The sequence below is a fragment of the Heterodontus francisci genome, chromosome 16 (genome assembly GCF_036365525.1).
Source record: "Heterodontus francisci isolate sHetFra1 chromosome 16, sHetFra1.hap1, whole genome shotgun sequence".
Classification (NCBI taxonomy): Eukaryota; Metazoa; Chordata; class Chondrichthyes; order Heterodontiformes; family Heterodontidae; genus Heterodontus; species Heterodontus francisci.
The window spans coordinates 92,771,160-92,783,325 of NC_090386.1; the positions used below are offsets into that span (position 1 = coordinate 92,771,160).

The 12,166-nt window shown below is 44.5% G+C and overlaps 1 protein-coding gene across 5 annotated transcripts in view; it reads left to right on the top strand.

Moving 5' to 3' along the window:
* The window catches only part of unm_sa1614 (un-named sa1614), a 280,473-nt gene that overhangs the window by 65,402 nt on the left and 202,905 nt on the right, over window positions 1-12,166 (top strand). For 4 of the 5 annotated variants that reach the window (XM_068048640.1, XM_068048637.1, XM_068048639.1 and 1 more), the window contains exon 3: window positions 10,033-10,178. The exons of the other annotated variant lie outside the window; for it this stretch is intronic. In XM_068048640.1, the coding sequence (XP_067904741.1) occupies window positions 10,033-10,178 (146 nt within the window). The remainder of the gene's footprint in view (window positions 1-10,032; window positions 10,179-12,166) is intronic. 5 annotated transcript variants of the gene reach the window in all.

Consider the following 12,166-nt stretch of genomic DNA (forward strand, 5'->3'; position numbering starts at 1 on the left):
ATGCTGCAAAGATATCTGTTAAGGCCCCAGCTATTTCCTCTCTCGCTTCCCTCAGTAACCTGGGATAGATCCCATCCGGACCTGGGGACTTGTCCACCTTAATGCCCTTTAGAATACCCAACACTTCCTCCCTCCTTATGCCGACTTGACCGAGAGTAATCAAACATCTGTTCCTAACCTCAACATCCGTCATGTCCCTCTCCTCGGTGAATACCGATGCAAAGTACTCGTTTAGAATCTCACCCATTTTCTCTGAGTCCAAGCATAACATTCCTCCTTTGTCCTTTAGTGGGCCAATCTTTTCTCTAGTTACCCTCTTTCTCCTTATATATGAATAAAAGGCTTTGGGATTTTCCTTAACCCTGTTTGCTAAAGATATTTCATGACCCCTTTTAGCCCTCTTAATTCCTCGTTTCAGATTGGTCCTACATTCCCGATATTCTTTCAAAGCTTCGTCTTTCATCAGCCGCCTAGACCTTATGTATGCTTCCTTTTTCCTCTTAGGTAGTCTCACAATTTCACCTGTCATCCATGGTTCCCTAATCTTGCCATTTCTATCCCTCATTTTCACAGGAACATGTCTCTCCTGCACGCTAATCAACCTCTCTTTAAAAGCCTCCCACATATCACATGTGGATTTACCTTCAAACAGCTGCTCCCAATCTACATTTCCCAGCTCCTGCCGAATTTTGGTATAGTTGGCCTTCCCCCAATTTAGCACTCTTCCTTTAGGACCACTCTCGTCTTTGTCCATGAGTATATTAAAGCTTACGGAATTGTGATCACTATTCCCAAAGTAGTCCCCTACTGAAACTTCAACAACCTGGCCGGGCTCATTCCCCAACACCAGGTCCAGTATGGCCCCTTCCCGAGTTGGACTATTTACATACTGCTCTAGAAAACCCTCCTGGATGCTCCTTACAAATTCTGCTCCATCTGGACCTCTAACACTAAGCGAATCCCAGTCAATGTTGGGAAAATTAAAATCTCCTATCACCACCACCCTGTTGCTCCTACATCTTTCCATAATCTGTTTACATATTTGTACCTCTATCTCACGCTCGCTGTTGGGAGGCCTGTAGTACAGCCCCAACATTGTTACCGCACCCTTCCTATTTCTGAGTTCTGTCCATATTGCCTCACTTTTCGAGTCCTCCATAGTGCCCTCCTTCAGCACAGCTGTGATATCCTCTTTGACCAGTAATGCAACTCCTCCACCCCTTTTACCTCCCTCTCTATCCCGCCTGAAGCATCGATACGGAGGCCAAAGAAGATGATATTGGCATCGCGCATGTCCTGAGGTACTGCTCCCTCATCCCAGCACAGGCATAGCAGTTCATGTAGTGCTGAGAGTATAGCAGGCTTGGCACTCTTGATTATTTCAGGGGTAATGCTGTCCTTCCCAGGGGCTTTTCCGTTGGCTAGAGAATCAATGGCATCACTGAGTTCCGATTTTGTTGGCTGTATGTCCAGCTCATCCATGACTGGTAGAGGCTGGGCTGCATTGAGGGCAGTCTCAGTGACAACATTCTCCCTGGAGTACAGTTCTAGGTAGTGCTCAACCCAGCGGTCCATTTGTTTGTGTTGGTCAGTGATCATGTCCCCTGATTTAGATTTGAGGGGGGTGATCTTCTTGATGGTTGGCCCAGGAGCTCTCTTAATGCCATCATACATCCCTCTGATGTTTCCGGTGTCTGAGGCCAGCTGAATATGACTGCATAGGTGTTGCCAGTAGTCATTTGTGCAGCGCCTGGCTGTTCTTTGTGCAGTGCTTCTGGCTGCTTTAAGTGCTGCGGATGTTAACTCGCTGGGGGCTTTCTTGTAGTTCAACAGTGCAATGCGCTTAGCGGCTATGACAGGTTCCAACTCTTCATTGAGATTGAAACCAGTCTGCATTTCTCTTCGTACTTTTGCCGTAGGTGGTCATTGCTGAATCATAGATGGCGTCTCTGATGTGGGCCCACTTGGTCTCAGCATCCCCTGTGGGAGTGTTTTGAAGGGCTGTTCCAAGTGAAGTTAGAAATTTTTGTCACAGCTGTGGATGAGAAATTCTGCTCGTGTTGATGCGCGGGTGGCCCTTCTGCTTGGAATGATACAACTTCTTTGGTCTGAGCCTAACCTTGCTGCACACCAGGGAGTGGTCGGTGTCGCAGTCCGCACTTTGGAAGCTGTTTGTGATTTGAACACTGTTTAAGGAGGCTCGCCTTGTGACGATGAGGTCCAGTTGGTGCCAACGATGCGATCTTGGGTGCCTCCAATAAACCTGGTGACAGGGTTTAGTGTGAAAGAACGAGTTGGTGATGCAGAGGTTATGATAGGTGCACAACTCAAGCAGTCTCTGCCCGTTCTCATTCATACTTCCAACGCCATAGCGCCGAAGGCAGGAGGGCCATGAGTCAATGCTGTTTAAAAGGCTCTTGGTTTATTTTGTAAATCTTTCCCATGTTCTGCTTTCCCTGGAGTTGCTGTGAATGCCACATATTCAAACCATCCGTATGAGTTAATTAACATTGAATGATTTGGTCGTGATGCACAGGCTCAAAATTACTGGAAGTACATCATAAACAGCCTTCCATGATTATAGTTTTAAAAAAGTGACAGAGTGGCACTTCATATTTCCTGTGAATTGTGGGGCATTCTTGAGGCAGTGCAGAGCCAGTTTTAAGCTACATTAAACCTGTGTTATAAACTATTTACAAAATCCTGCAGTAGTTAGCAGCAGCATGGTAACACCAAACATCTGCTGAAACCACAAAGCAATGAATCACCACAGGTACCACAATATCTCATGGGCTTGATTAACAAATAAAATTGCTCTTCCCTGAGCTAGAAACTCTGGGTGGAATTTATGGGCTGTGCCAGAGCAGATTTGGTGACGTGCGGGTTGACATAATTCAGGGGGGGTGGTGGCCAAGGTGTTTTTAGGATTCCTGACGGCGAGATATGTTAGAGAAATTAAGTCGGCAGCGTGTTTGTGGCATTCCGGAGTTCCCCCAGCGTGGTGGCAGATTTGCAGCTTTGCATTCATTTCAATAATGATTGCCCTACGCATAGTTACAATTCAGTCCTACCTTCCTGATTAAGTGAATGGCGAATGCTATGCCCGTGCCACGCAGTTCACGATTTTTTTGTCGTGGTGTGCAACAATCGGATTTGTGCAGTTGAGTCTCAGGTCTTTGCTGTTCTCTCCAACTCATCTACAAAGCTAACATCAGCATTGGAATGGATGTTTCCCTCCAGGCTAGTATTGGAATGGATGTTTCCCTCTCGGCTCGGTGCCAGCAAGGGTGAATCTTCTCAGGGGATGGCAGCAAAGGCATGGTGGGGGGATACATGGTGGATCATGGCAGGGTACTCTGGGAAGGGAAGAGTGAAGTTGATCGGGTGCATGGAGGAGCACGGGAAGGTGGAGTGGAACATCCAGCGTGTTGAATGGTTGCTGTTGATGCTAAAGCTGCATGTTGTCAGCTGCGGGGGTGGCGGGTGAATTATAGCATTACAGTGTGAAAATATTTAGCAAGGACCTAAAGGGAGGAATGAGGGCTGTCAATGTTGGGGAGCTGTGAGGCAAATTGAGGGTACTGGCTGACATCTGACTCACTTTTGCTGCAGGGAAAATAAATGATATGAAGTTGGTGGTGACTTTCACAAAATAAGGGAGGCAAAAACATTTTGAATTAAGCAAAATTTGAATCTGAAGATTCTTACATGAAAGGAAGGCTGATTATCCTTGAGGCTGCAAGCACAGAATATTTTATATCTGTGGGATCATGGTGCTTGGGCCAGTGACGGCAGGTTCCACCAATGAAAGGCCACTCCCGCTATATGATCCCATTTGTCTCCCATGCCTGTCACCACACGGTTTATTTATGTATAAAATCTGCATGTGAAACTGGAAATACGGTGGAAGCAGAAGCTACGCCAACTTCCGATCCCGCAGTTGGGAACACCGCGGCACTCATAAAATCCCAGCCTCTGATGCTGATGCTGAGGGCTGGATTTTACCGAGCCCCCAATGTTGGGTGCCATGACGGGCGGGGGGGGGATGCCTGGAAAATGCCTCTGGGAGAGGCCCGCAGTGGGCCTCAATGCCAAGAAGGCCTGGCCCCATATTGCTGGTGGCAGCGATGAGGCCTCATGGTGACGCCCCTCTGCCACTTGGCAGTGGCATCAAAATTTAAATATGTAAATGTGTTTTAAGTAATGAATTATATACTTAACTGCTCCCGCCGTCAGTCCCGGTGCCATATTGGTGGCAGCAGCTGGCCTTTCCGCACCTTGAGTGGAACACCAGTGGGGAGCGGGGAGCATGTAAGTTTTCAGGGCTTGGGGAGGACCGGGGTCAAACCTTTTTGATTGGTCTAGAGGATGGTGGGAAGAAGTAAAGTTCATAGTTTATGAAATTTGGGAGGGGGAAGGTCGGGAGCACGAGATAAGTTTTTTTTGGGGGGTAAAGAGTGAGTAATAAATTTGATGGTCGTTGGGGTGGGGGTTGGAGAGGGTCGGGATAACTTTATTTAATTTTTTACACTCATGTTTCTTTAAAAATTTTAATTAAATTGAAGGGCTGTTGCTGGGGACGGACTGCCCGTCCCTTCCACGTTAGTGGGGAGCTGTCCGCCCCGGCCATGTAAATGAGCCCCCACGTTTAATATCGCGACAGCTCTGCGGAGTAAAGCCCACGCGTGCGGGCCACGATCTTTGAAGCGAGCTTGTAAAATGCAGCCCTGAGTTGAAGAAACAAAAAAACCTCAAACAATGATACTGAATATCCATTTTATTTAGCACATGATTCTTGTTATTTCTCCTCCACCTCACACCAGAAAAAAGGATACTGTAATGTGATTTGCTTGACATGCATGGAAATGGTGGGTATTTCTCATGAATGCCCAGTTCTGGTAACTAGAGCTCATGTCTTTTGTCCACTACATGCTGTCTACATCTGAGAGCACAACATTTTGAGTGAGCAGTGGTGAGTTAAACTATTTTTAAAGAAATCAATGGAGATTAATCAATGGGGCGGCGCAGTGGTTAGCACCGCAGCCTCACAGCTCCAGCGATCCGGATTCGGTTCTGGATACTACCTGTGCAGTGTTTGCAAGTTCTCCCTGTGACCGTTTGGGTTTCCACCGAGTGCTCCAGTTTCCTCCCACAGCCAAAGACTTGCAGGTTGATAAGTAGATTGGCCATTGTAAATTGCCCCTAGTGTAGGTAGGTGGAGGAGAATGGTGGGGATGTGGTAGGGAATATGGGATTAATGTAGAATTAATATAAATGGGTGGTTGTTGGTTGGCACAGACTCGGTGGGCCGAAGGGCCTGTTTCAGTGCTGTATCATTCTATTAACACTGAAAACTGGAAGACAAGAGGCTCAATGAGCACTGAAAGTTGCTACAGTAAGCTAGTCTTGATGTTACTACATTAAAGGTGCTATTGTCATGAACCTGCTTCCATTATTATTATTTTTGAGAACTTGTCTTTAAAACACTGTGGAAAATACCTGAGGAGATGCTGGACTTTTTTTTTAAAGGATCACTGGAAGGACACTTGGGACTTTGTTTAAAAACAAACACCTACTGGAAGTCACATGTCTTAAGCTAAGTAAACAGCAGGTGCCTTGCTGGCTTTTGCAGTTGTTTACAGAGAAGCCACATGTCTGGGTTTATGGCTCAGGAGTTCGGGTTTCATTTTGGACTGTTTGAATGGGCAGTTGGCGTGTATCCTTCTAAGAGAGAGGCCACCCAACTCATCCTTTGCCACCTGTGTTGAAAAATCTTCTGAGAATCCAGTGTGATAGCTGAGCCCACTGAGGCAGTAATTCTCCCGAAAAGCCTGCAAGACTACTCCTCGACGTCTCCTGAACAGAACTGTTCTGAAAAGATTCAAGTGGCAAACGCATGTGTCTAGTGACACCCATCTGCGGGTACCCGGACGCCAGACCGAAAGTCATCTGGAACATTTCATATCTTATACTTTTTTTTCTTCAAAAATTAACAAGTATTTGGCCAAAGTATTTTTGTTTTTGTAAAGTTGATCCCTGCAGAGAAAGCATCTTTATTTTTTTCTTTAACCGGTGTGTGTGTGTGTTGGGTTACTTAGAAGGGAATATATTTATACTTTCATATTTCATCCTGTGTTAATAAGCTTTGCATCTTTATTGAATGTCTTGTTTTATAATTTAATAATTTTGTTGTTTATTAAAGAAACTGGTTGGTAGATTTGTATTCTGAAACAGATAGATAAAAGTATATAATTGACCATATCCATAACTGGTTAAAATATTTTTAAATATATGTTGTGACCAGTGGCGTAGTGGGACTAGAGGGTGCACTCCTCCAACCTCAGTCATAACGCTAAATAAATTCTTGCGCCCTGTGTGAATGAGAGCAGAGACTGTAGGGAGGATGAGCACTGTGGTACAGAGAGCCATTCAAGTGGGGGGAGATAAAAGAAATGTAGTCGTAATCGGGGATAGTATAGTTAGGGGCATAGACACTGTTCTCTGTGGCCAGGATCGAGAGTCCCGAAGGCTGTGTTGCCTAGCTGGTGCCAGGGTTCAGGATATCTTATCTGGGCTGCAAAGGAACTTGGAGTGGGAGGGGAAAGATCGTGGTCCGCGTAGGTACCAACGATATAGGTGGAACGAGGATAGAGGTTCTGCTAAGGGAATATGAACAGCTAGGGGCTAAATTAAAAAGCAGAACCAAAAAGGTGGTAATCTTCGGATTACTATCTGAGCCACGAGCTAATTGGCACAGGGTCAATAAGATTAAAGAGGTAAATGCGTGGCTCAAAGATTGGTGTGGGAGAAATGGGTTCGAATTCATGGACATTGGCATCAGTACTGGGGAAGGAGGGAGCTGTTCCGATGGGACGGGCTCCACCTGAATCATGCTGGGACCAGAGTCCTGGCGAATCGCATAACTAGGGCTGTAGATAGGGCTTTAAACTAAATAGTGTCCGGGGCGGGGGTGGGGGGACGGTTTAGTTATATGGAAAATTAGGAAGTCAAAGCTAAAGGAGAAGGTAGGAATGCAGGTTTGTCATGATGCTGATTGTTACCAGAATATAAACAGTAGGGATGGAACGTGTGAATGTCGTGTTGCACCAAGGAATCGTACACGAGTAGGGAAATTTGATAACAGAAAAAACTTAAATGCTTTGTATCTGAATGCATGAAGCATTTGGAATAAAATTAATGAGTTAACAGTGAAAATATTGATGAATGGGTATGATTTAGTGGCGATTACTGAGACGTAGTTGCAGGGAAACCAAGTTTGGGAATTGAATATCCAAGAGTTCTCAGTATTTCGGAAGGATAGGCAAGAAGAAAAAGGAGGTGGTGTAGCTTTGTTAGTAAAGGAAGAGCTCAGTGCTGTAGTGAGAAATGATATAGGCACTGGAGATAAGACGTAGAATCAGTCTGTGTAGAAATAAGAAATATCAAGGGAAAGAAGACCCTGGTGGGAGTAATCTATAGGTCCCCAAACAGTAGTTCCACAGTGGGGCACAATATAAGCCAGGAAATACTGGGGGCTTGTAAGAAAGGTACGGCAATAATCATGGGTGATTTTAATATGCACATAGATTGGATTAGTCAAATTGGCAAGGGTAGCCTCGAGGGAGAGTTCATTGCATGTATTAGAGATTGTTTTTTGGAGCAATATGTTGTGGAACCAACCAGGGAGCAGGCTATTCTAGATTTGGTGTTGTGTAATGAGGTGGGATCAATTAATGATCTCATAGTTAAGGATCCACTAGGGAAAAGTGATCATGGCATGCTTGAATTTCAAATTCAGTTAGAGGGCGAGAAACAGGAATCCCACACTAGCGTTCTGGAGTTAAACAAAGGTAAATACATAGGCATGAGGACAGATTTGGCCCTGGTGGACTGGGCAGGAAGACTAAAAGGTAGGACAGTTGATGAGCAGTGGCAGATGTTTAAGGAGATATTCAAATCCTTCCAACTAAAAGATATTCCAGAGAGGAAGAAAGATTGTAAGACGGGGAAAAACCACCCATGACTAAGCATGGAAGTTAAGGATAACATAAAGCCAAAAACTAAGGCATGCCATATTGTAAAGGCCAGTGACAGGCTGGAAGATTGGGAAACTTTTAAAGATCAACAAAGGGTTACTAAAAAAAGTAATAAAAAGAGCAAAGGTAAATTATGAAAGAAAACTAGCACAAAATATAAAAACAGATAGCAAAAGCTTCTATCAGTATATAGAAGGGAAGAGAGTAGCTAAAGTGAATGTTGGTCCCTTGGAGGATGAGACTGGGGAGTTAATGGTGCGGAACACAGAAATGGCAGAGACACTAAATCAGTATTTTGCCTCAGTTTTCACGCTGGAGGACACTAGTACCATCCCAATAGTAACAAGTAATGCAGAGTTATAGGAAGGGAGGAACTTAGAACAATCATCATTAGGGAAAAAGTACTGATCAAACGATTGGGATTGAAGGCAGACAAGTCCCCAGGGCCTGATGGCCTACATCCTAGGGTCTTAAAGGAAGTGGCAGTGGAGATGGTGGATCCATTGGCTATAATATTCCAAAATTCCTTGGATGCGGGAAAGGTTCCAGTGGATTGGAAAAATGCTAATATAATGCCCTTATTCAAAAAAGGAGGGAGGCAGAAAGTAGGAAACTATAGACCAGTTAGTTTAACATCTGTCATTGGGAAATTGAGTCAGCATGGTATTATGAAGGGTAAATCGTGTTTGACTAATTTGCTAGAGTTCTTCGAAGATGTAACAAGCAAAGTGGATAATGGGGATCCTGTAGATGTAGTATATCTGGACTTCCAGAAGGCATTTGATAAGGTGCCGCACAAAAGGTCAATACACAAGGTAAGATCACTGGGGTTAGGGGCAATTTATTGGCTTGGATAGAGGATTGGCTAATCAACAGAAAACAGAGTCGGGATAAATGGGTCCTTTTCTGGTTGACAAGATGTAACTAGTGGGGTGCCACAGGATTCGGTCCTCGGGCCTCAACTATTTACAATCTATATTAATGACTTGGATGCAGGGATAGAAGGTACTATAGCCAAATTTGCAGATGACACTAAAATAGGTGCAATAGTAAGTTGCAATAAACAAATAAGAAATTTACAAATGCATATGGATAGGTTAGGTGAATCGGCCAAAATTTGTCAGATGGAGTTTAACGTGGATAAGTGTGAGGTTATCCATTTTGGTCAGAAGAATAGAAAGGCAAATTATTATCTAAATGGAGAGACACTTCAGAGTGCTTCGGTGCAGAGGGATCTGGGTGTTCTCGTGTATGAATCGCAGAAAACTAGTATGCAGGTGCAGCAGGTAATAAGGAAGGCAAATGGAATTTTGGCATTTATATCTGAAGGAATAGAGTATACAAGTAGGGAAGTGTTGTTGCAACTGTACAAGGCATTCGTGAGACTGCACCTGGAGTATTGTGTACAGTTTTGGTCCCCTTACTTGAGGAGGGATGTAGTTGCATTGGAGGCAGTTCAGAGGAGGTTCGCTAGATTGATTCCAGAGATGAGGGGTTTGACTTATGAAGAGAGATTGAGCAGTTTAGGCCTTTACTCTCCAGAGTTTAGAAAAATGAGAGGAGATCTAATTGAGATATATAAGATGATTAAGGGGATTGACAAAGTAGACGTAGAGAGGATGTTTACTCTGGTGGGGCAATCTAGAACAAGAGGTCATAGTTTTAGGATAAGGGGTAGTAGATTTAAAACCAAGATGAGAAATTACTTCTCTCAAAGGGTTGTGAGTCTCTGAAATTCACTACCCCAGAGTGCAGTGGATGCCGGGACATTGAGTAAATTTAAGGAGGAGATAGACAGATTTTTAATTAGTAAAGGGTTGAAGGGTATGGAGAACGGGCAGGAAAGTGGAGTTGAGGCCGAGATGAGATCAGCCATGATTGTATTGAATGGTGGAGCAGACTCAAGGGGCTGAATTGCCTACTCCTGCTCCTAGTTCTTATGTTGTTAAATGCAAGCTGTTGTCCAGAAATGACTTTTTTTTATCTACTTTTGCAGAAGACATATCCCTTCAGGAAGCATTCATGAATGAGCTGGAAAAACTTGTAGCTAATTTCCAAAGTAATGAAGAGTCAGTAATGGCTGAAGCTTTCAGTAAATTTGCAGAGTCTTCCAAAGAGCTGCTGACACCAATGAAAAATCTGGTAAGGCCTGCAGTGTTTGCACAAAGATAAGCTCTGAAGAAGTCACTGACCTGAATTAAGCCAATGCAATTTCTATTACAGGAAGCTTTTTCAGTGGGTATAATTCTTAGAATAACCTTTTTCAAAAGCTTAGTTATACAGCACTATACTCTTGACTGCTGGAGTAGTTTAGAACAGGGCACATAACCACAGGTAAATCACACAGTGAGAATTTCTGCAATGCAGTTTTCACAAAGTCTTGTACCGTTTTTTAAATATTTAAAAATAAAATATTTAAAATTATTTAAAAATAAAACAGACATAATTTGTAAGTTGGTCGGGTCATCTCCTCAGCAGATGCACAATTTTTCATCTGTTTACAAACATCTAATAAAAATTTTCAGCAGATTGTTTTAAGATGGTGATGGTTAATGCATCCAATTGTTGATCAATTCAAGTTAAGTCTTTTTAGGTATGGAATATTAAAATGTTTCTTTTTATTCATTATAAGTTTAACAAAAACAAACTAGCATTAAAATTCAGAAGAAAATTGAAAAGAAATGAGCAAAAAACATTGCTGTGCGATCAAATACTAAAACTATAACATATGTTCAGATCTAGCAGGAAGTGATGTTGAATTGAGTGTGCTCAGTTTGCAGTGAAATTGTCAGTAGAGTAGAATGGTCAGAGGGAGACAGCTGTCAGTGGTGTGGCTGGTGTGCAGGCTTTTTGTCACTCTGTAGTGCAATCGATGTGGAGTCGAGGAATTTTTAATTTTATTGTATCTTCTCTTCGAATTTACTTTTATTTGGAGCAAAATTAAAAACTACAACAAAAGATATAATTTGACAGCCAAAACTATATAAATAAAGCTAAAGGTAAAACTGGAAGTTAAACTACACTACTGCTAATTTCAGACACCGTGATTGGAATTTTACCGGGCTTCTAAGTTAGAGGTCTGCTTTTATCAGCGGTGGTCGGAGACTTCGGACTTCGGAGCCTCGCCTGAGGTGGCAGCAAAGCAGGATACGGAAGGAAGTGGGGGCTAAGTGCTGGCTGTCCAACGAAACCACTGGGAGAGCCAGCGTACAATGGCAAGAAGGATGGTGTGCAAAGGGCACTGGCAAACATCGGCAGAATCGGGGAGAAGGGGCCGGGAGTGTGGGGCCATATGGCCAGGGTCACAGTGGCATTTGCCCCGAAGATAGGACTCATGGGCTGGTTTGGGTGCCTGGGGGGGCGGGGAATGGGTGCCATCCTGGTAGTAAGCCTGGGATTCAGAGAGAGGCTTCCTGCCATGGGCCTCATTCGCCCAGGCCTCATGGCCCCCATTCAGGAGGGGCAGTTCAGAGGGAGGGAGGGAGGTCCAGGCACTGGCGGGGGCACTTTATCAATCTCTCAACCATCAAGAGATCCAGCCTCAGGGCGGGCACGGCCCAGAGGGGCACGCCATCAGTCATGTGTGCACAGAAGAGCCTATCCCCAGGAGACAGTCTACCACCCAAGGCTGAACTTTCTGCAAATGTCTGAGCAGCAGTGTCGACGAAGAATGCGGCTCTCCAGGGAGGCTGTTACTGATCTTTGCGTCATGCTGCAGAAAGGTTTGAGACTGATGGGGTTTAGTGGACACCCATTGCCAGTGGCTCTTAAGATCTCCATGGCTCTCAACTTCTACGCCTTCAGACATTCCGGGGATCCTCTGGGGACATGCTTGAAATCTCCCAGTCTGTAGCCCATCGATACATCAAGCAGATGACCAATGCCATGTTCAAGGGGCTGGCGACTGCATGCGATACTGCACAGATCTGGAAAGGCAGGCGCAGTGATCCATCGGGTTCAGGGCCACTGCTGGATTCCCCCAGGTGCCAAGTGTCATTGACTGCATACACGTGGCCATCAAGGCTCCCCCGGGCCAACCTGCGGCCCTCATCAACATGAAGGGCGCCCAGTTGCTTAATATAAAACTGGTCTGCAACCACTAAAATTGGAACCTTCAGGTGCGTGCACGG